The sequence below is a fragment of the Protomyctophum parallelum genome (assembly GCF_964188405.1).
Source record: "Protomyctophum parallelum genome assembly, chromosome: 7".
Classification (NCBI taxonomy): Eukaryota; Metazoa; Chordata; class Actinopteri; order Myctophiformes; family Myctophidae; genus Protomyctophum; species Protomyctophum parallelum.
Genome location: NC_139705.1, coordinates 13,124,064 through 13,148,989, shown reverse-complemented (window position 1 = coordinate 13,148,989; position 24,926 = coordinate 13,124,064). Strand labels below are relative to the sequence as shown.

The 24,926-nt window shown below is 41.7% G+C and overlaps 1 protein-coding gene across 4 annotated transcripts in view; it reads right to left on the bottom strand.

Moving 5' to 3' along the window:
• The window catches only part of LOC310861069 (neural cell adhesion molecule L1-like protein), a 93,180-nt gene that overhangs the window by 28,523 nt on the left and 39,731 nt on the right, over nt 1-24,926 (bottom strand). For 3 of the 4 annotated variants that reach the window (XM_083768361.1, XM_083768360.1, XM_083768359.1), the window contains exons 18-24: nt 24,509-24,731; nt 22,467-22,588; nt 21,846-22,050; nt 16,432-16,554; nt 9,826-10,008; nt 2,798-2,980; nt 508-580 (exon numbers count right to left, since the gene is read on the bottom strand). In XM_083768361.1, the coding sequence (XP_083624487.1) occupies nt 508-580; nt 2,798-2,980; nt 9,826-10,008; nt 16,432-16,554; nt 21,846-22,050; nt 22,467-22,588; nt 24,509-24,731 (1,112 nt within the window). The remainder of the gene's footprint in view (nt 1-507; nt 581-2,797; nt 2,981-9,825; nt 10,009-16,431; nt 16,555-21,845; nt 22,051-22,466; nt 22,589-24,508; nt 24,732-24,926) is intronic. The other variant, XM_083768362.1, reaches the window with a different exon arrangement.

Here is a 24,926-nt window from a genome sequence, read left to right as displayed (position 1 = left end):
CATGCTTGCAGGCAGGAGCTGACAGATTCTCATTAGAATACACACACTTGGACGCAGACATAATAATCTGATCTAAAGTAAATACAGTATATATTAAGAATCAAACACAACAACTAAAGGAGGAACAAAGCGGAACAGCATCTAAGTAAATACAAGGTATCACAACTAAGGAGGAACAAACAGACTTAACTGTTAAGGCGATCGTATATGTTTACCTAGCCCATTAAGAGTTCAGAAACCTGGTTTGTGGGCCCATCCTCGCAAAGTGCAGTCATGCAAGGCTTGCTTTTGGAACAAAAACAAATACATGAATGAACAGCATTATACTGTAACAAATAACCCTACTGTATACGTCGTGAAACATTAACATATGGTTGTTAAATAGCTTTAAGCTACGCAATTTATCGCCGGAAAACCAACCATCAACCGAACCGTGCAATGTGTTATTTTCATCACACTTTGGCATGCCAGCTTGTCCTTGAGGAGCAAGTGTACAGTATGTCTCACCTGTATTCACAGAAGGTGTCATCATTCATACCCGGAGACTCCTCGTCAGGGTGCAGATCCTCCTTCTCCTTCACTGCAGAGGAGGGAAAGCGTAAAAAACGGGAAATAAAGCGCCAGTGCTTCAATGCACAATGGTTCATTTACTTGTCGTGCCACAAATTAATAGCAGTTCCAATTCAAATGATCATTATAATGAAAAAGGGGGGGGGGGGGGGGGTTAGTTTCCTCCTATATTGTGATAATCATTGTTTATTAACAGTCTCCTATCTCTCTAGCTCTCAGGTTATGTTTATTAACAGAGTCTCCTATCTCTCTAGCTCTCAGGTTATGATAATCATTGTTTATTAATTAAGTCTCCTATCTCTCTAGCTCTCAGGTTATGATACCAATTGTATCCCATCAGAAGAGAGAAATCATGCAGGATTAAAAAAAGGTGAAATTGGAAGTGATGACAAAAATAAATCAATAAATTGTGACAACATTGGAACTGAATTTAAGATGATGAATGATCTGTTGGATAAAATTGGTATCCCGGCCAGAAAATATATGTTCCGTTTACTAACAAGCTGCTGGAGAGACTGGAAACTCCCCCTGTTAACACTCCATACTATAGCAATGATTAATGTCAGGATAGAGCTTTAACTTTTTAGATTTTTGGGCTTTTTATGCCTTTGATAGTACAGTAGGTAGACAGGAAATGGGGAGAGAGATATGGGGAGTGGCACGCAGCGAAGGCCGCCCGTCAGGATCTTTTAACAAAATAAAGAAAATGTATAACTTTCACCCCCTTTAACAGAGTCATACACCCCTTATTCCTTGAGATCTGTATTGCTGTTGCTGGTAGAAATATTACAGCATCTCCCTCTAAGGAGCTACATAAAAAAGTTTCGTTCTATACTTCTGCACCGCAACACGCATTTCCTTTGGAATATAACAACAAAAGCGAGGCTTATTCTGAGACTGAGTGAGTGTGTGGTAAACATTAGATTTAAACTTTTACAACACCTGTGTTCATGTGTGTGTCACACCAAAAGGAGCCGTAATAGCGTCTGAACTCTACTTAGCATGTCCATAGTCTACACCTCCCTTTTGTTTGTCTGCACAAAGTGCTACCCAACAGCTCCTTGTGTAAATATGCTTTAAATAAAATAAGAGTTGGCTTGCGTGGGAGACAAAAGAGGGGTTTCATGAAAAGCGTTGGATGGGGGGGGGGGGGTTTCTCAGAAGGGGCTGATGAAATATTCAGTGCTTCATGTCAAAAGCTACTGCGGGCGAAGAAGTGAAGCGGCGGGGATGAGAAGAAAGGAGCAGTGCAAGGGAAAGAAAAGCAAGTGAGGAGACACGAGGAAGCTAGGCACCTTTGTGAGCCCCGAGACAGGCTGTGATATGAGGTAGCGAGCACAAAGGCACTTGCGGTGGAGGCGGGAACCAGGCCCCCGTGCACATGAGGGGCGGCAGAGGGGGGAACCAGGGCCCCGTGCACATGAGGGGCGGCAGAGGGGGGAACCAGGGCCCCGTGGCACATGAGGGACAGAGAGGTGCGGAACAAAGCCATCTGATTCCCACTTGCCTGTCTTGACAAGCCACGTAATCAGAGGAACAGAGCGGAACACAGAAGGGCCACAGAGCGTAATGAGAGTCACGAGGAAAACTGGGCCAAATAGTATGTATAGGTCGTGACAGTTTTGGACAAATTTGGGCAAATTAATTGGGGTATGATGGGTTGGCATGCAGCAGGCGCATTCCACATGCAGTAATGCATGCAAGTTGCATTTCCAAGCGCGTGCTGCTTGTGCAGGGTTGGGGTCCATCCCAGTTTCACTTATTCTGGAAGTGAACCAAAGTGTCATGAATGATTGTACGTTAATCGTGTCAATGCACTGTGCATATATTACCCCTCAGCATGGTCAAATTCAGTGGTGGAAAAAGTACTCAAATGTTTTACTTAAGTAAAAGTAGCAATACTGCAATATAGAAATACTCTGTTTTCAAATAAATGTAGTGGAGTAAAAGCACAATATTTGTATCCGAGCTGTAGTAGAGTAGAACTAAAAGTACTGAAATTTGAAATACTCCAGTATACCTCAAAATTGTACTTATGAACAGTACATGTACTTAGTTACTTTCCACCACTGGTCTAATCTCAAATTGGATCACGCTGTGATGATCCTCATCTAAAGTCCATATGAACCTGCATCTACAATAATTCATGAACTGAGCAGTGGTTCACTTTCTGTGGTGAAAAATGGTACATGGAGGCTTCCCCAACCCTGGTCAAAAGCTGACTGACCTTGATCGATGGAAGACATGTCTGGTGGTCGCTGGGTTGGCGGTGGCGTACCTGCGTATTTACCACCTTTGTTTCTCCGCACGAAGCAGGCGACGAGCACGATGAGGGTGAGGAGCACCCCGGTGCACATGGTTCCAATGAACCAGCCCTGAGTCGATATGCTGCTCTGCAGACCGGCCACATCTAGGAATCACATACCCAGACTCAGTTTACCCCCAAAGCACTCCACATACTGTATACAGTAGCCTACATTAAAGGTAGGGTAAGTGATTTTCTTTGGTTAAAATTAAAAAGCTCTATATTGTGATAGTACTCATTGCTATAGAGTGTTTGTTCAGTAACAGGAGTCTCCATGTCTCTCCAGCTTTTTATTAAACAAAAAATGCATGTTCAGGTCGGGCTACCAATTTTATCCAATCAGGACAGAGAATGCAGTCAGGATACAGATTTTAAATTGTAAGTGATAACACAAAGAAATGAGCAGACAAAATTGGAACTGGAACACTGTAAAAATTAAGCTGATAAATGGCTACGGTACTTTTGGTTGAAATTTTGTCACCTACCTGAAAATGTATTTTCTGTTTATTAAAGAGCTGGAGAGACAGGGAGACCCCTGTTATTGAACAAACACTCTTTGCGATGATTACTATTAGAATATACTAGTGATTTGACTTTAAACAAAAACCTTTTTGTTTTAACCAAAAGAATCTCATTTACCTTTATTTCGACTGGAAACAGATCATCACAAGAATCAAGATTGAAATGTTAATCCTGTTCTTATTCTTCAAATTATTACTTGGTAAAGAAGCAAACATAGACGATGAAAGAAAGACACAAACAAAAAGCACAGATGGTAGGTACCGTAGAGACATTGACAGTTCATCAATAGTACTGTACTAGTACTGCAGTGGGAGGCAGGACGTTGATGGATTACTACCACACTAATGACCACAACGGCGTACCTCTCCTCTCACCTTTGACTTTGGTCTGGATAACATCTTCAAAAATGCTAGTGTTACTGAGCAACCCCATGGCCACGAGGCGCACTGTGTACACCGATCCAGGTTCAAGCCCGTCAATGATGTGGAAACTTTGTGAAGTGTTTACAGCTTCTGAATTCCTCCAGTTACCCTCGCCTATACAGCACAGCACAAGAGGTGCACCTTGAATGTTAAAACCCATGCTAACAGCTAGAGAAGCTTAAAACGTTCGCCTACTTTGTAAATTGTGACATTCCATGTTTGTAGTTATGCATATTTGTAGTTACGCTATTTCTAGAGACTGACATTTTAATGTGGAGCAAGCAACCTTAACGACTATGATGGAAATATCCATACAGACTTCAATGTCTATGTGGGTTACCATGAATTTCAACATTATCATAAAACCTTCCCACTGGCACTTAAGCATGATGCTACCACTTTTAAAATCCTTATCAATGCTAAGCAAGGCAGGGGAAGGGTGAAGTAGCTTACGGTTATTCATATAAGCCACATAAAGCTGCGAATGCTGTTGCTCCTCTCTGGCAGCCCAGCTGATTTTGGCAAAGGTGTCACTCACATAAGAGCTTATGTTCAACAGGGCTGGAACTGATAAAGAAAGAAGAAAGGGGAAGGAGGGAGGACAGGAAAGACAGACAGGCAGAGAGGGGAAAGGGAGTGGGAAATGGCAAGAAAAGAGGATTAGCACAGGCAAATAGGATCCCCCCGCAGCCCAAGAGAAGAGCACAGCTTGCAGGCACCCTTCAAGAAGACAGTTCAAAAGCCAGTACCAGGGCCGAGCCTTAATTGAGTGAAGTTGGATTTGGATTATGGGGAGGATAGCGGATAGATAAAAAGATGGTGGGTGGGACTGTGGGAGTCACATCCAAGCTTCCCTTCTTCTAAACTAAATCTGGCATTTTATGACACCCACCATGCGTGGAAATCAGAAATAGATTGAACCACACATCTAGAATCCAATTGTTCTACGAGGATTCGGATGCATGGAGATAAGATGACCTGGCTCTCATGTACTACTACAGTATGTGTGAGCGTGTGCTGGACCTAAATGAGCCTAAGATGTTAGACTTACTATATTGTCTAGGGGAGGCTACTACTCTGTGTTTGCACAATTTCAATACTACAGACCATCTGCTTTGCTTTGACCTTAGCTCTGTCTGAAAGTGATGCTGTTAGTCGCACATCAACTCTAACTATGCAGCTGCTGTTGTAACCAAAACATATATGAATGAATCTAGGAATTGCTAGGAATAATTATAAAAAAAAAGGTATTTCCCTAACTCTGCATATAGGACCAAATACAATGACATAGCTACAGCTTGCTACAACAATTATAGACCAGAATATTAGTATCGCTACCTCTAGTTATGTGCATTCAGGTTTGAAAGGTTGCATTAACTATAATGACAGGGATTTGGAGGGGCAGGGGCTGAAATTTGAAAAGGGCACTTGCGGCGCGCGTGCACACAGATATTTGGGTTTTATTTAGGGGTGCCAGACACCATTTTGCGGGGGATGGGGACACAAGGTTATACTTGAGTCAATCAGTACAAATCTACACTCTCAGTATTGAGCAAGATATGGACATTGATAAGATCATAGAAGAAACTAGAACTGCACTCTGTTGAGTGCATAATTGCTTGTTGCACACTAGTAGGCCATAAATGGCCAACTAGTGCGCAAGCAGAGAGCGCAAGTACTTTCGACCGTTATAAACTGTCACTTTTGATGCGTATGCACCGTCCCAGCAAATTGTGCCTGATACGGCAGTGGTGCCAGATTACATACATGTATACACAGGAGCATTACCTTTAATCCTCCCAACACTAAAACATATCGTCATTACGTCATCATCGAAAACCAATTACACTCTGGCATTGGGTCCTTTAATCCACATATTTCTTACGTCATCATTGAGAGCTAGTTATATACTATATATATATGCTGGGAACAGATTACATACATGACCATATTTCTTACGTCATCATTGAGAGCTAGTCATACATATACTATATGTAATTTGTAAGTTGATTAGTGGTATACTGTGGTTACTTTGCGCCAAAAACCGTCCCAGCCAACCCGCCACTTTTGATGCGTATGCAAATAAAACAGCAAATTGCGCCTGATTTGCTGGGACCAGATTACATACATGACCATATTTCTTACGTCATCATTGAGAGCTAGTCATACATATACTAAATATATGTAATTTGTAAATTGATTAGCGGTATACTGTGGTCCCAGCCAACCCGCCACTTTTGATGCGTATGCAAATAAAACAGCAAATTGTTGTGACCATTGCTGGGACCAGGTTACATACATGTATACACAGGAACATTACCTTTAATCCTCCCAACACTAAAACATATCGTCATTACGTCACAATCGAAGACCAATTACACTCTGGCATTGGGTCCTTTAATCCACATATTTCTTACGTCATCATTGAGAGCTAGTTATACACACCATGTACTCTGGTCCCAGCAAATAAGGCACAATTTGCTATTTTATTTTACAAATTACATATATATAGTATATGTATGACTAGCTCTCAATGATGACGTAAGAAATATAATGTCATGTATGTAATCTGGTCCCAGCAAATCAGGCATGTTGTTTTATTTGCATACGCATCAAAAGTGGCGGGTTGGCTGGGACGGTGCATACGGACCGGGCGAAACTATTACTTGCGCGCTCTGCTTGCGCAAGTAAATATGATAGATGCGTATTTACTCAATCAGTACAAAGCTACAGTATAGAGCTTCGCAGTCCCGCCCCCTCGAGAGACCCGGAAAATAAATCCCCGTTCATTTTCCTCATAGACTTTTCAGAAAGTATTTATTTAAAGACGTTTACGCCGTGGACAAAGCCAACTCTTGTCGTGTCAAATCATGACAACAAACAAAAAAGTTCGGGCTGAACAAATAATTAGACAGAAGAAGAAAACGGCAGGTTACAACACTTTTTTTTCCTTCTTTTCTTTGTAATTATTTGTTTGGTCCAAAATATTGTGTTTGTTGTCATGATTTGTCACGACAAGAGTTGGCTTTGTACGACGCTTATAAGGTCTTTAAATAAATACGTTTTGAAATGTCTATGGGAAAAAATGCATTTGGAAACTATTTCCTGGGCCTGGCGTCGTCATGAAAGGGGGCGGGACTGCGACGCTCTATAGGCCTATAGTATTGAGAAAGATATTGACATTAATTCCATGATGAGATAGATCAAAGAAAAATTATATTATTCTTTAAAGCAATAATAATAATTTAGATAAGGTATGAGAAAATGGAACAGGAATTGGTAAATATGAAGTTTTTCCCCAAAGTGTGTTTATTATACACACTTATTATACACTTATTATAGACGGTCGTCCGTCGGGGGCCTCCGACGGACGACCGTCGCTTCCTCCTCGGCTCCTCCCGTCACTGATGGGAGGAGGAAGCGACGCCTGCCCATCGGAGGCCCCCTCAAAACGACTGTCTACTTATACTATTGGGGGGAAAAATCAACTGCTGCGTAGTTTGCGTAGCGGGGCAGCGAGTGAGAGAGGAATTATTTCACCATAAAATGCTACATTTCAGTTCAGGACGGAGAGGGCAAAACGGCAGGGGCTAGGGCCCCCTTTCATGTATTACTGTGCCCGTCCCTGTATAGTGATATAGTACGTACTGCTGGAGTTGAGGACAGATCTTGCAAGGGGGAAAAAAGGAATTGAAATAAAGCAGAAGATTACAGATACACACACACACAGAAATAAATATTGCACACACACGCGCGCACACACACGCACGTAAACACTCACACGTGTCACCCGCACACACACCTGACATTATACATATGGATGCATGCATAAACATTTATTCATATGATTGTTTATTAATGGCGTTAGCTTAAGTTGTAGTTTAAGCCATTAAGAAATAAGTTGGGAGTAACAACTTGGGTGTTCACAGCGTTGAACAAGAGAGTCAATAATTTTATCTCTCGAGGAGCTGGTTATTTTCTGTGTGACTTTTTGGCGGGATATGTTCCTTTATGCTTTTTTTGTCTAGTTTGCAGTGCGCTTTATCTCTGCGGCTTTGTTATCTCCTGAGACCTGCTGGAGAAAAATAGATGGTTTTTCTGTGCCTGGCACATTGTTCTGCCATGGCTGCTGCTAGTTTTTTTCCCTTCTCTCTAACTGATGTTCCCTTTCTCTCTCTCTCTCTTCCGGTCTCTGTCTTCCCACTCCACACCCTCTGCCTTTGCTTTACTATCTATCCAAGCACGCACAGTTGCACACACACACTGGCATGCACACACAGTTTACTGTCTGCTGGCAAACCTATGGCAGACATTTGTCATCTCATTGCCCTTCAGTCAGTGGAATTTGTCAAAGCCAATTTCCAATAGAGCCAGTAGAAAACATTCTTCATCTATCTCACTGAAGTTAGGATGATGAAGCATCAACATTCCAAACAAACTGAGCTTTGAAAAGCATTAATTAATAACATTCAATTAACCACTTGCTGTAAGTCCTACACTAATAACTAACTGGCAGCAAAAACTGCCAATCTATAATCTCACAAAGGGCCACACTGCGACGTGCGGTACAGTAGTTGTAGATCTTCTATATTATTCTCCAATTTTTTTTAAAACATTTTTGGAACATTTTCGACCGTAATGGCATGCCCAAAATAGAGATGCTAGGTTGAAAGTGGTTAACATCTAACAGTAGCAGCTCTTTGTACTCCGCAATCTCTATCCCCCGGCTGATCTGAACCCGTGACCTGCATATGCATTTAGCTGTTCCTCTTCCATTGTCACTCCATCATTCCCCATTAATGTCTCTCCACACCCATGGCGTTCCACTTCCCTGTTATTTGGTTTCATAAATCCAATAGGCTGCATTTGTGACTAACATGCCCCGCAGGCAGAGCTTCATAATAGGTCCATTTTATCTCTACACCAAGCCTTGTACTCAACCACATTCACTAACAATAGTTTTAATGGCCATACAAGAACCATCTGCAAGATGTAGAGTTTCCCAGAGGAAATATAAAGGACTGAAGGCATAGGTTTCATTAAGACGCTCAAGAGATGGTCTTCGCTTCCTCAATCGATGAAGGAATCTGCGCTGTTAAATGTTTTGTTTTGCAGTAGGGGAAAAATATGTATAGATGTAATTTTATGCCAACAACCGCATTCATATAGTTGATCTACAACCATGAAAATCAATCATTACTTTCAATGTGTTTTATATTGAAAATCATTAACGCAAGCTCTCTACTTAGTATGAATTATCACTACTCAAATATTTATACTTTATTATTTAATTATTTGAGATAATCGCAATTATCTTGCATCGTTATAATCGTTTCCATTTGAAAATCACACCTGTGTGAACTGCGCGGTGCAACTATACTTGTATTGTGGTAGTTACTGTACTGTACCGTACGGTGTTCTGTACTGTATATAGTTATATATATAATTATATTATAGTGCACAGTGAGAAGCTCAACAGCGCCACTTGAAGGTAGGTCACCCAGCAGCAGCAGCTGTTCCTACTCCAAACAGACATACATAGGGACATAGGTACGCACGCGGCCAGTCATTGGAGCGGTGTGCACCGCTCAAAAATGTTATACAGTACATTTAAAATATCTTCCCTGTGCAATATTTGTCTACAAAGCCTAAAAGGCTAAACAGAAATGTTCAATGCCATTTGTCTGTGCACAAAACGCTTGGTTTCCAATGTCCAATGCAAAAAAAACAAATACACAATCAATCAATTCAATCGTTAATAATCACAATTAAATGTTTCATGATCGTTTTTGTCATAAAATGTAAAAATCAATACAAATATTATTGAAAAAGAAATCATGATCGTAGCAACCCCCCCCCCCCCCAAAAAAGAAGCCAATTCTAAATTCAAGCCAATGCTTCCCATAACGTATATATACAAACAACACCATCCACCCCCGCAAATTAAGTTCCACAACCCACAGCCCACCCCAAAGGTCGTGGCACCCCGCATCTCTATCCACTTACGTGGGTTGACCTCCGTGCTGCCTTCCTGTACCCGTGGGGGTCCGCAGCCCGCCCTGGTGCAGCCGCTGAGGTGGAAGCGGTAGAGGCTGCCCTCCCCCAGGCCCTGGAGCAGCCACTGGGTGGTGTCGGCCCCGCTGATGTTCACCTCTCGAGGATAAGCCACCTCCTTGGAGGACTCATTAACTATGGAGCAGAGCAGTAAAAGATGTCATGTCAGTTTAGCTCGGTTCAATGTGATGGTGGCATGCATGCAGTGGTGGAAGGAGTACTCATATTTTTTTAAGTAAAAGTGTCAATGACGTATTTAAAACAAACATTAAACCTGTATATAAGTAGAAAATACTCACTATGCCGAATGTCCCGTTTTAAGTTTTCAAATGTTTAAACATCGTTTGAAAATAGCAGATCTACAAGCTCCCAGTGTGACGCATTGTGAGCTTGTAGATCGGCTATTTTCAAATGGCCGAAATGTGTTTTGTAACAATAATCCAAATCTACAAAGTAACTCGTTTTCAAATAAATGTAGCAGTAAAAGTACAATATTTGCCTCTGAGATGTAGTGGAGTAGAAGTAAAAGTATTACCAAATACAAATAACTAAAAATGTTACTCAAGTACACAATGTACTTAAGTAAATGTACTTAGTTACTTTCCACCACTGCATGCATGCTAGAAGGAGAGTTGATATGGAGGGGACTGGATGCCTCGGAGGTCAGTGGTAGAGGCGTGAGGAGGAGGTGCAGGTGGAGGCGTAAATCTTTTTGGCTCATGTTACCAAGGTCGCATTCTCACCTCTACTTCGGTAGAATGGATGCAAATAGGCGGAGAAGTTGCATCATTCTTGCATATTTATTTAGCTGCGTTTGCCTTCACACTATAGCTGTGTAATATAAACCGCACCAAGGAAATGCAGCAGGGATCGTTATCAATGTGTTCAACTCATTCGACTTGTCGTGGACTGGACACCTGCCAAACGAAGCGCACTTTCTGACAATACGCAGCAGGATTTGTTTTAATCGCAGTATAACATTCTGGTGTGATATTATAAAGGTTGGACTTGTTACAGCTGTGTAATTGGAAGGTCCCTAGAACACCTGGGCTTAAAGAATGGAATGAAGAAATGATTAAAATCCCATCATATGAATATGTTGGGCAGGGTGAACGGGGAAAGCAAAATGAAAGAGACATGGGACGAATTTTGGATGTATATGAATTAATCTTCTTTTGCTGTTTTGCTGCTGCCACATTGTATTCTAGGCCTACTAAACTGATATGTTTGAATTTATTGTTGTTGTTGTTATCATCATCGTCTCTGGGATCCCAATCTACACTGTAAAATCCTCAGTTAAATTAACTCTGAGAGTGTACAAATGGGACCAGATGGACCCATAAAAGGTACATTTGGTTCCTAACTATTATTTAGGTGGGGGCCCCTTGGAACACCCTCCAGGACCCCTGGGGGTCCCTCAACCCCATGTTGAGGAACAGTGACTTGGAGTACAAGCACGCACTGCAAGAGCATGTCATGAAGGCTGAGGAGAGCGGAGGAAGATGAGAGAGGTCATGTCACGCAGACAATCAATATGGTGGACACATGTCATGACAGGTGATGGAGGGAGGGTTTCATTCTGGGAATGAAAACATCACAAAGCAGTGCTAGGCAAGGCTACTCTCCGGCCTCAAAGTAATGTACTAAGTCTCACCAGACACATATTCATTAAAGGAACACTTTTCCATCTTATCTTCGTATAATCGGTCTTCAATAATGCTGATTAAGGTATTTGCATCGAATCGCTCAGAGGTGGGCTGTGGACAGTTCAGAAACCAATGACATCATCGGTGGGGATTCAAAGCTAATTAGAAACTACAGCCTTTCTCTTCCTGGAAAGTTTAAGCAAAGTAAAAAAAAATAAAAAGATAAATGAAATCTTGAAAAAATGACCAAGTCATTGGTAGATAAAACATTCACAGTGCAGCTCTGTGTGTAGACAGAAATGGCACTGTCCCCTAGTGAGGATTAGAGGACTCCTCTATGGAGATAAAGGCAAATCGTTCCTTAAGTGTGAGTGCAAAAATGTTTTTTTTCCCCCTAACACAGAAAGTGTAGTCTGTAGTGTAGTAGTATGTAGTTAGTTATATTTTACTGTATAGGTTGACATGGCCATTACAATACTGCTTGTGATAACATAGACCGGAGGGTGAGAATTTATTTATTTTCCGTTGGTGGCATCTGGCATGTTAATGACAAGTGAACTTGCAGACCCGACTGTGGAGGAATGGAGGTATACGTAGGTGTTGAGATGTCATGCTGCTCACGCAGCCCATGAATGCCATGGACACCAAATCGTGACAGGTATAAGTGGAGGAGGACGCCATTAAGCAAGCAGAATGAGAACCACACAGTGCTAGACGAAGAGGAAGGGCAAAAGAGCAAGAGCAGGAAGAAGAAGGGTGCAAAGCAGAAGAAGGAAGGAGAATTAGAAGAAGGACGTTAAATAGAGATGAAGAGGAGGAATTAAAAGGAAGGGAAAAGGAACAAAAGAGTGAGGTGAAGCAAGAAGGAAAACAGGCATAGAGGAAACGACACCGCATTATCTATCCCAGCATGAGAGGAATCTGTTCAAAGCAACTCTTTCTTTCTTTCTTTCTTTCTTTCTTGTTTTTGGAGGTGTCATAGTCATGCCCGTGGTTAGTACTAGGTTGCAGAATAAGTAATCCCTATTGCATCAAATCACAGAACTTGTTATGATAACATTTGTTTCATGGCATATAGAGGATCTGAGCGCTCTCAACAACTAATCCTACAGTAATTCCACAACAAAGGCAGATTGGTGACATGGTGTGATGTGGAGTTTGCCACATTCATATAGGAATTATCTTATTAATATTTCTCTAGCAGGTCACATTGAACGAGAGGTTGTTATCCCCTTGCAGCTCCACCCACAGTGCAGTAATATCAATGAATAGGGCTGTGAGTTATGAAAAACCAAGAGAGAGGAAGGGGCAGGGAAAAATAGGGTTTACGGAGCTGGGCAGACTCGGCTCAGTGCGTGCTTGTGAAGACAGCGGGGAGTGTCTTTCCCTTCACATTTCACATTTCACACAAAAGGCTTCAGAAATGTCAGCCATAAAGAGCAGGCGCTAAGAAAAGTGTAGTAAACGTAATGAAAGCCTCCTCTCTCTCTCTCTCTCTCTCTCACACATTCACTCACTCTTTCACCCTAATTGTTTCTCTGCATAAAGGAGGTTTTATAGAGAAGAATAGAATTCGTCGCCTATTTTTTTTATATACACAAGTATAGGTACAAACAGAACTGTGTTATCTTTTTGTTTGCAAAATAACTCATCCAAGAGGCCAGAAGATAAGACTACCTGCTAGTATCAAACTGCTGGTCTCCAAACTAGTGGCTCATGCAGAGGCTTTCAGAATTGCACAGTGCCACCTAGTGCCTGCAAGCAAAATGTGCACTGAGACGTTGTCAGACATAATGTTGTTGCTCTACAATTACAAAATAAGCGTTGCAAATGATTGGCTCACATTGGCATGTTTAATAAGTAATGTATGTGCAAAAATAGTTGTGGTGGTTATGCAGCAGCAGTGCTAATATGGCATCATGTGCACAAACACATCTAATGTCTGTGCATCTCTATAGTAACTGTAACTCTAGATACAGTGGTAAACTTAATGACAGACATCTAGCATCTGACGTAATTGCATGTTGGATAATTGACCTTGCTGGCCTTTGTCTGTTGAGAAGGGGTGTATAGACTCTGATGTGTGACTCAAATCACCTCCCGAGGTGTTGACAGTAGTCCTCTACACAGCCTCTGTCAGTGTTTGACAGACCTGTACTCGGCTACAGTACACACAGTACACTACACCTACACTACACACTGACACTGACGTGCTTTACTCTCCTTACCCCACAACATCTCAATCACAAGACTGCAGAGTGAGACCCTAACCCCCAGGGCTACACTGAAATGCATGAATTTCACAGAATAATTGCACATAACACATCTGGGAAGATCCAGCATGAGGTCACTGCATGGTGCCTGCACTGTACATGCTGCACCAAGCATGTGCATGCGTGTGCAGAGTGACGTCAGAGCTTTGCGTGAACGTAGCTTATAAAATGACTCACACCCCAGTATCTGTACAATACCTCATAACTCTTAACGTTGCGTAGGCATAGGCAGAGCTGTCTGTTCCCTACTTTGCAAATGGCGTGTTAATGTTGTGAGTACAACTCATCACCTTGTTAGACTTGGAACATGATGTTTATTCATATCCCTCTGCTCACCTCCATCAGTCATCATGACTCATATCTCGTACGTATATGACCTCTGCAAACTATTCTATTTATGTGTTTAACCCATTCTGACCTGAGATCAGATTCTAAAAATGTCGGTTGTTCTTCGATTTTTCAAAAATAGCAGACCTACAAGCTCGTAGCACGCCACTCGGTGGCTAAAGCATAACATGATGCTAACACCAAAATGGGTTCCCGTTCAGAATGGGTTAATAAACTTCAGAACACGGCAGCTGTCATCTTGTTCTCTGCACCCATTCATGAATGGGCTTAAAGAAGTGCACTTAAAGAAGTGCAATTCAGCTGAATGACCAGTGGAATTGAGCAAGAATATAATTTAACCCACTCTTTTACTGTGTGACAATAAACTTGAAGGCAAAGTCATCCTTCAACCTTTAGGATCAGTATTAGCATCCCTATTATGGGCATGTCATTATAGGCGGACATTTTTTCAAACTAATTTCAAACACTTAAATTGTTTTTTAATAGCAAAAATAGCAGATCTTCGCAGATTGGATTCTATTTTTATTTAATTTTAAGTATAAAATAGTGCTTAAGTGGTTAATTCACAACAATATTGTAAATATTGTAAGTTATTACTTTTAATTGAAAGTTATGAATGTACACTGATGACATGTAACTTTACCAGCTGTGTCATTCACACTGAGACGCACCATATGCGTGAATGAAATAATAAATGAATGAGTGAATTAATATTTCAGTTACTATTTTGAATGTTAAGTTCAGTACATCCATAATCAGCCATTAGAGAGAGAGAGTGTGTGTGTGTGTGTGTGTGTGTGTGTGTGTGTGTGTGTGTGTGTGTGTGTGTGTGTGTGTGTGTGTGTGTGTGTGTGTGTGTGTGTGTGTGTCGGACATGGAATATGTACAGCGACTGTCAGTGAGGAGAATGGCAGTGAAAAGTGCGAAGGAATTGCTTGAGAGGCTCTGCAATGCTGTGAACCGTCTTACTACATGAAAGACCCTAGTCTTCTAGCTCATAGAGGTGTGTGTGTGTGTGTGCGTGTGTGTGTGTGTGTGTGTGTGTGTGTGTGTGTATGGCGCTCCATTAGTGCCACGCCCGACGCTGCTCGCGTCGCGTCACGCGTTGGATTTGCGCTGCTCTGCACTGCACCGTCTGAACGTGTTATTTTTTCCCCCATTCATTTCCAATGGGAACGCGCAACGCGCGCATGCGGAGCGTCCCGCATGCGCACGCATCAATCAACGCGTGCCTCAACACGTTTATGCGTTTTATAAATTATATAAAACTGGTTTCTTCACAATTGAGCTTAAATCTGAATATTTCATTGTATTCCCCATATATGAAAACATTAAAGAGGACATTTCAGTCTATTTTCTACCATGTTTAGTCAAACATAATGTGTTTTATTATGTTTCAGCATAGTGGTGGCCGCCATCTTTAAATGGTCCATTTTGAGGGCTTAGCATCCATTTTTGAGCTTGGCATACAGCAGATTTGGATTCAGCCGACCTTAATACCCCTAGAAAACATGTATGCCATAAATTAACACGATTTGCCTTCGGAGTTCATATATTTGGGAAAGTGACCCAGACTAATATAAAAATACAATATTTACAAAAATATACAAAAATATTGTATTATTCCACTAGGACTGTGGGGGACATAAACACATTTGAACAGTCTATCAGGCCAGCGCACTGTGCGATTCAAGTCACAGGCAGTGGCACATTGCCACACAAGCAGACACACTCCACATGCACATTGGAGATTTGAACAGTCAGAATGTTCAAATGTGTTTATGTCCCCCACAGACCTAGTGGAATAATACAATATTTTTGTAAATATTGTATTTTTATATACAATTCTTTTTTTCTTTTTTTTTGCTCAGTCGACTGAGAGGTCAGCCCAACAAGCCACAAAGCATGCGTCAAAGCATACGTCAAAGCAGCGGTGCTTTCTGCGCGGAACGGACGTATGCAAAAAAACTCAACGCGGCCATGTGCAGTACCAATGCAGTATGTTTTTTGTATGGCCTGCGCTGAACGGACGTATGCACGCACGCATTAAAAAATCCAACGGGTCCACGCGACGCGAGCAGCGTTTGTAGTGGCACTAATGGAGCGCCATAGTGTGTGTGTGTGTGTGTGTGTGTGTGTGTGTGTGTGTGTGTGTGTGTGTGTGTGTGTGTGTGTGTGTGTGTGTGTGTGTGTGTGTGTGTGTGTGTGTGTGTGTGTGTGTGTGTGTGTGTGTGTGTGTGTGTGTGTGTGTGTGTGTGTGTGTGTGTGTGCGTGCGTGCGTGCGTGCATACTTATTTGGTATTGAAGAAAATATCCAGTGAGGATGCCGTTTGCTTCCAGGGGAGGACCCCATACAAGTGAAATGGAGTCTTTCTGTGCGTTGGATGCAGTCAGGATGGGGACTTGTTCAGGAACTGTGGAAACAATAACATCATCGTTAGTGCATTTCTGGATAGAGTGCTGTCTTTCAGCTTGTACTTTATCCAAGGGGAAATGGAGAGTTTACACAGCCAAATTGCTTCTGTGGGAATAAATAGAAAACCAATGCATGGCCTGAGGAGTGCTAATAATTGAAGGCATAGACAAAGTCAGTGATTCAGCTTGTCAGTCAGACAGACAGTTGATTGGTTATGTTCTTCCAGCAACAACTCAAGGCCTCATGTGCCTTCTGATCCCTGCCATGAGAGAGAGAGACAGAGAGCGTGCATGTGTATAGAGTGACGAATTCAAAAACGGGTCTCATGGTCGCAGCTTACGTATTTCCTGTAGGCGGACTCGACGTAGCTGCGGGGTTTAAACCCTCACCAGGCGCATCTCTTCTACTACAGTGAACGGTAGAGTGACTGATGTTAGTCTGCCTCAAACGTTACACTTTTACCTGCTTTTTACACTAACACTAACACTAACATTACAAAGATGCCCAGAACATCGAGATGAACCTGTGTAGTTTATGGCTGCGCCAACAGTAGTGGCAACATAAATAAAAAAACGGAATGTCAAAATATCCACCGCGGTAGCTGAGACCAGTGCCGAAGCCGTGAAAGGTCCTGAAACATACATAACGTCAGTCTTGCCCAATACCCAATCTTTCTGTTTTATGAACACAAGGCTGCCTTACTTTATACCTCATACGTTAAATGCTTGGTATGAGGTGAGAGATAACTGAGAGATAACTGAGAGATAAAGAGAAATTGCCAACTTTGGACTTGTGTCTTGTAGAAAGAAAGATTTTGACCACATAAACAAACACAAAAAGAGAATCAACCAGGTGCTCGATGGAGGTGCAATATAAGTTTAAAAGTAAAATATGCTTAAAATGCTTCAAAGATCAGTGGGACTGGAATACTAGAAAATAGGCGTCGATCCGATATAACTTTTTTGAGTGCTCCGATCGTGGCCTTTACTATCAATATGAGGTGTGGAATAACAGTGTCTACTATCAATATGAGGTGTGGAATAACAGCATCTGTTATTGTATCTGTTGGTATTCAGTATCTTATGCATCCAGTGTGCGAGTTGGCTGAAGTATGCCTTTTTCTTTTTCTCTCTGTTATCTACAGTAGGTGTTACTACTGTATAAATGTTGCAGGTTATGTATCATGCGGTTCTGTATGTAGTATGTACACAGAGCTGTGCTGTGTTGGAGGTTTCGTTTTAAGTTTGTATCTGCTAGAACTGTTGAGTGGTGTAGGGAGAGGTGAAGAATTCTGTTGTGAATTTCATAATGTCGTCGTCGTTGCCTCGTTGGGCAGAAACGTATCTTCATATTGAATCTTTTTAGGTTTTTCATGTTTTTCATGCATAGCTGAGCTGCAAGCTCACAAGGCATCACAATGTGACACGTTGACATGCCTAACATAGGGTAAGTGAAAGTGGTTAAGACTGTCTGTTGGTTTTAACCAATGAAACATACAGTAATAACAAGAGCTTGTGACTACTGGTAAATAAGTTATTTTTCCTGAAATGTTTGACACATACAAGATTTCTGCCCCACAGAAAAAGACAGTGTCAGGGTTAATGCTGCATATACTGTACTGTACCTAGAATGGACACTTGATAATATATGCTAAGATTATTCATGAATTAATAAATTAATATAGCATTTGAAGTGCTGTGTGGTTAGGCGTCTTAAGTCATCAGATAAATAATTACACAGCAGCTTTGATTCAAAATAAACCAAACAAACACCTAAGCCCTAAACCTTCAAACAAAAATGCTAATTATAATCCTAAATGGTTGATATATGAACAAAATTGTTTATCTTTTTATATGGTCTGCCTGTTTTGAATTACTGACGAGTAAAATTCATTTTTAGATCGAAAAGGTCAGGGTCACAGTCAAGGTCACGCTCAAAATTACATGATGTAATCCTGTAATCTGGTGCCATCCATCATGTCACAGTGTGCCGTCAAATGAGGTAAAAAAGTAAAAGTTTTCAATATAAATGTCAAAATGCCATTCTAAAGGCCATAACTCAAATATAACATCAACATGACATAATCGATCATGTCTCAGGAACAAAATAATTAAGATATAGTCAACGTCAACCAAGGTGTTGCATAGAAAGAGATGTTGCCATGGTCAGGGTTTAATTTACTGTTAAGGTCTTTCTTTCTTTCTTTCTTTCTTTCTTTCTTTTTGAGTGGTGCAACCACTCCTACAACCAGCAATGTTCGACCGTCAGTCTGTCTGTCTGTCTGTCTGTCTGTCTGTCTGTCTGTCTGTCTGTCTGTTTAGGGTACCAACAGGGGCGCTGGACCACCATTTGATGAGATTTAGCCTCTCAGACGCAAAATGTAGAACATTTTCATTGTCATTGTTGGATAAGATGTTGTCCACAATTCCATGCTGTATTAATGTTGGTACCACAGGATCAAAATAACAATTATTCTACATTCTCTAATTGTGTAGACTCAAATTAAATGCAGAATGCAGAATTTTACAGATAATTTAACTTTTGAGAGTATAAAATGAAACCAAATTGACCCGTAAACCATTCGGTTTCATTTCAAGCTCTCAAGAGTTAAAACTCTATCTAAAAATCTTTAGCTGGAGACCACCTGGAACCCCCTCAAGGACCACTGGTGGTCCCGGACCACTGGCTGAAACCGCCTGCTATAGAGTGTTTGTGTTGGTATCCCCATCTCTCCATATTATCATATTAAAACCCCTGCTATAGAGTGTTTGTGTTGGTATCCCCATCTCTGCTATAGAGTGTTTGTGTTGTTATCCCCATCTCTGCTATAGAGTGTTTGTGTTGGTATCCCCATCTCTGCTATAGAGTGTTTGTGTTGGTATCCCCATCTCTGCTATAGAGTGTTTGTGTTGGTATCCCCATCTCTGCTATAGAGTGTTTGTGTTGTTATCCCCATCTCTGCTATAGAGTGTTTGTGTTGGTATCCCCATCTCTGCTATAGAGTGTTTGTGTTGGTATCCCCATCTCTGCTATAGAGTGTTTGTGTTGGTATCCCCATCTCTGCTATAGAGTGTTTGTGTTGGTATCCCCATCTCTGCTATAGAGTGTTTGTGTTGTTATCCCCATCTCTGCTATAGAGTGTTTGTGTTGGTATCCCCATCTCTGCTATAGAGTGTTTGTGTTGGTATCCCCATCTCTGCTATAGAGTGTTTGTGTTGGTATCCCCATCTCTGCTATAGAGTGTTTGTGTTGGTATCCCCATCCCCATCTCTGCTATAGAGTGTTTGTGTTGGTATCCCCATCTCTGCTATAGAGTGTTTGTGTTGGTATCCCCATCTCTGCTATATAGTGTTTGTGTTGGTATCCCCATCTCTCCAGCTGGCTGAAAACCCCTGCTATAGAGTGTTTGTGTTGGTATCCCCATCTCTGCTATAGAGTGTTTGTGTTGGTATCCCCATCTCTGCTATAGAGTGTTTGTGTTGGTATCCCCATCTCTCCATATTATCATATTAAAACCCCTGCTATAGAGTGTTTGTGTTGGTATCCCCATCTCTCCAGCTGGCTGAAAACCCCTGCTATAGAGTGTTTGTGTTGGTATCCCCATCTCTGCTATAGAGTGTTTGTGTTGTTATCCCCATCTCTGCTATAGAGTGTTTGTGTTAGTATCCCCATCTCTGCTATAGAGTGTTTGTGTTGGTATCCCCATCTCTGCTATATAGTGTTTGTGTTATTATCCCCATCTCTGCTATAGAGTGTTTGTGTTGGTATCCCCATCTCTGCTATAGAGTGTTTGTGTTGGTATCCCCATCTCTGCTATAGAGTGTTTGTGTTGGTATCCCCATCTCTGCTATAGAGTGTTTGTGTTAGTATCCCCATCTCTGCTATAGAGTGTTTGTGTTTGTATCCCCATCTCTGCTATAGAGTGTTTGTGTTGGTATCCCCATCCCCATCTCTGCTATAGAGTGTTTGTGTTAGTATCCCCATCTCTGCTATAGAGTGTTTGTGTTGGTATCCCCATCTCTGCTATAGAGTGTTTGTGTTAGTATCCCCATCTCTGCTATATAGTGTTTGTGTTGGTATCCCCATCTCTGCTATAGAGTGTTTGTGTTGGTATCTCCATCTCTGCTATAGAGTGTTTGTGTTGGTATCTCCATCTCTGCTATAGAGTGTTTGTGTTGGTATCCCCATCTCTGCTATAGAGTGTTTGTGTTGGTATCCCCATCTCTGCTATAGAGTGTTTGTGTTGGTATCTCCATCTCTGCTATAGAGTGTTTGTGTTAGTATCCCCATCTCTGCTATAGAGTGTTTGTGTTGGTATCCCCATCTCTGCTATAGAGTGTTTGTGTTGGTATCTCCATCTCTGCTATAGAGTGTTTGTGTTGGTATCCCCATCTCTGCTATAGAGTGTTTGTGTTGGTATCCCCATCTCTGCTATAGAGTGTTTGTGTTAGTATCCCCATCTCTGCTATATAGTGTTTGTGTTGGTATCCCCATCTCTGCTATAGAGTGTTTGTGTTGGTATCCCCATCTCTGCTATATAGTGTTTGTGTTAGTATCCCCATCTCTGCTATAGAGTGTTTGTGTTAGTATCCCCATCTCTGCTATAGAGTGTTTGTGTTGGTATCCCCATCTCTGCTATATAGTGTTTGTGTTGGTATCCCCATCTCTGCTATATAGTGTTTGTGTTGGTATCCCCATCTCTGCTATAGAGTGTTTGTGTTGGTATCCCCATCTCTGCTATAGAGTGTTTGTGTTGGTATCCCCATCTCTGCTATAGAGTGTTTGTGTTGGTATCCCCATCTCTGCTATAGAGTGTTTGTGTTAGTATCCCCATCTCTCCAGCTCTTGAATACCTGACCTGAAAATACCTTTTCAGATCAGGATACCAATTTGATCGAATTGCACAGATAAACAGGTGAAATTGGAAGTCATGATGAAATTGGTCACCCACCTAAAAATGTATTTTATGTTTATTAAAAAAGCTGGAGCGACTGAACATACTGAACATACTGAACAAACACAAGCAATGCTTGCTATCATAATATAGAGCTTTAACTTAACAAAATATAATTTTGTTTGGAGTCGGCCATTACCAACTATATTTTGTATTTTAAAACAAAATGCCAGACGTCAGAGTTGTGTTAATTAATTTACTGTTAATTTATCCATTTATAACTCTGATAATTTGTGTTATCTGTGTGTGCACTGTACACACATACTGTACACTCATACATTTGCACAGCCACATTGAGTATGTAACAGAGGATAACCAAGGTCTGCTCCTCTCACCTCCCTCAGGTGTCTGAAAGGTGACAGGGTCACTGTTGGGTCCATTGCCCTTCCTGTTGTAGACGTTGACATAGAGAGTGTACTCCGTGTAGGGCTTGATGCCTGGCACCACGGCAGAGCTTCTGTTGCCAGGGAATGCCATGGACTGGCGTATATCCTTGACCTTGTTATGGGTTGATAAACTGCGATTCCGCACCCAGTGCACCTGTTGTGTGAAAAGGGTTGTGTGAGAGATGAAATTTGGGGTGCAACAGTTCATAAATTCATGGTAAAATAATTTCATGCACAAAAAATAAATGTGCGTGTGTGTGTGTGTGTGTGTGTGTGTGTGTGTGTGTGTGTGTGTGTGTGTGTGTGTGTGTGTGTGTGTGTGTGTGTGTGTGTGTGTGTGTGTGTGCGCGTGTGCGCGCTTTCGTGCGCTTGTGTTTGTGCGTGCGCAAGCTTGTGTGTGCGCATCTGGCAACTGCTATAGCATCCCAAAGTACTCGTAAAGTTTTATTTAAATGATGACATAGTTTTTCAAGATGGTTATTTTCATTGAGTGACATGGACGGTCATACAACAAGAACAAAGTACAGTATACATTTCAATTAAGTCTGATGAAGAGCTACGTCAGCTTACTTTGTAGCCTCCCAAATGGCCTCGTACAGTGGCTGGGGGGACCAGAGTCCAGTTGACCCTCAGAAGGGTGGTGTTCATCCTCCAGTCCTCCACTGTTACATCACTTGGGGCTGCAGTAGGAACTGCAGATCAGGTGGTGGGGTTGGGGGTTAGTAAAAGTTAGACGCACATTCACTTGCACTTACACTTGCACAAGGACACAGGTGACAAATTAAAGGTAAAACCAATTAACAGAAACTGTTAGGCCTACCACAAGTCGCCAGAACCGCTACAATGCGCCTTGGTAAAGATTCATGTCTCTGGGACTCTACTGTAGTGATGGAACAACATTCTAACAATAGATATTCCCTCATTTGGTGTTTAAATCGTTTGGGTGGGGATAGAGCATTGTTTAACTCTAACACGCTGGCCCTATATTGCAAGGGCTCTATTTTGCACGCCACCTTACACCTTAGTTATTACTGTATGCCATGTTTTACTATTTTGAAAAACATTTTTAATGGTTCAATTACCCGATCTGCAAGCTCACAACGTGATATAGCTCGGCGATTTGAACTATTTAAAAATAATACGTTAGGCATAAGGGGTAAGGCGACACGCAAGACAGGGCCGGAGGTATTGAACTGGGTTGAGATCTGGTAAATGTGAAGGTCATAGCAGATGACATGATTCATAACATTTCCATCCATACTCAAATCATTCAGTGGACCCTGGGGATGGTAGAAATGTCATCCTGGAAGAGATGACTGCCATCAGGATAGATCATTCACTATTAAGAATTGATTTGCAGTGATGTTACCCTCTAAGGGGAAGGATCACTGCACTTTTACTTAGATGTTATACATGCATAATTGGATGTTAATTGCTCCAGTACACGTATATAAGGAAGCATCTGAAGTCGTTATGTTTGTCCACTTGTGTAGGCACTAGGCAGGTCTTTCCTTTAATTCCTCACCCGTCATTATGTTATGTACAGTATGAGACGACGAATAAGGAATAGGAAAAAAGATACCCTCTCTTTCTCTCCTTTGCACATGACTTTCTAGCGCTACTGCTAGTGTGGTGGGGGAAGACAGTGGTAGAAGCGAGGCACAGTGGAACAGAAACAATATGTCTCAGAAGGCCTACAGCGCAGTGTGTGTCACAATCTGTCAAACTTCCCACTGGTTCTGAGACGGAAGTGTAAATTTGTTCTCCCTCCTCACTAGTACAAAGGTTATCTGCCACCTGCTTCTCTCAGAGGAGGTCCAACAACGTCACTACTACTGCACACACACACACACACACACACACACACACACACACACACACACACACACACACACACACACACACACACACACACACACCTACAATACACATGGGTTAACAATTACACACACACACACACACACACATGATGGGTTAACTCAATGTAGTACACCTACACAGGGCTTATAACTCCATTAAGTACACCTACACAGGGGTTGACTCCCTGTAGCACACCTACTGTACACAGGGTTTAACACCATATTGTACGCCTACACATGGGTAACTCGATGCGAGAAAAGGAAGAAAAGAAGAGCAAGGACAAACTTAACCTGACACATTTTCCCACAGACAATGCCAACTGATAACTGTAGGCAGGCAAAATATGAAGAATTGCAGTGAGTTACAGTGGAAAACAGTGCGTATATAATGTACAGTGTAACAGTACACGTTTTAATTCAGGTTAAATGTATGTTACCAGAAATGGCATAACCTCATGCACGGTTGTGTGTGAAAATAAATTAACAGGCGTTCTTAAGAGGAAATACTGAATGTTAAAGTGCATTTCGGTTCATTGATGATGAATATGTTTAGGTGTTAATAAAGCATTAGATTAGAATCACTTGTTGCAGTTTGAGCCATTTGGGACAGGAAAGCATCTGTGTCGCTTTAGCGTTGTACCACTTTAACCATTATTTTAAACTTAGTTTGAGAACCACAGACATAGAAACATAGGCTTTTCAGAAAACTGTCATGATTTGGAAGACATTTTCTAGAATCTGTTCAGGACTCACCGTCTTCCCCGGAGTAGCCTGTGACAACTTTGGGCTCTGGTCCCCAACCATGGCTGTTCCTACTCTGAATCTTTATCTCGTAGGGGACAAACGTAGGCGTGTTCTTCACCACAAAGGAGTGCCTTTTGACCAGGTGCTCTTTCCAGTCATCCTCAGCAGAAAGTCTCCTGTAGCTCAACTTGTACTCCAAGCCGGGGCCGTTGTGTTCAACTGGCAACAGAGGCTAGAACAGGATCAAAGTGCAGACATGCAGTGGTGGAAAAAGTACTCCTCTTTTACTTAAGTCTTAAGTAAAAGTAGCAATACTGCAATATAGTAAAAGTCCGGGAATGCAAAATGTACTTAAAAAGTGTACTGGCATCATAATATATACCAAAGGCAGTGCTCATTTAGCAGAATGTCCCATTTCATCTATAAC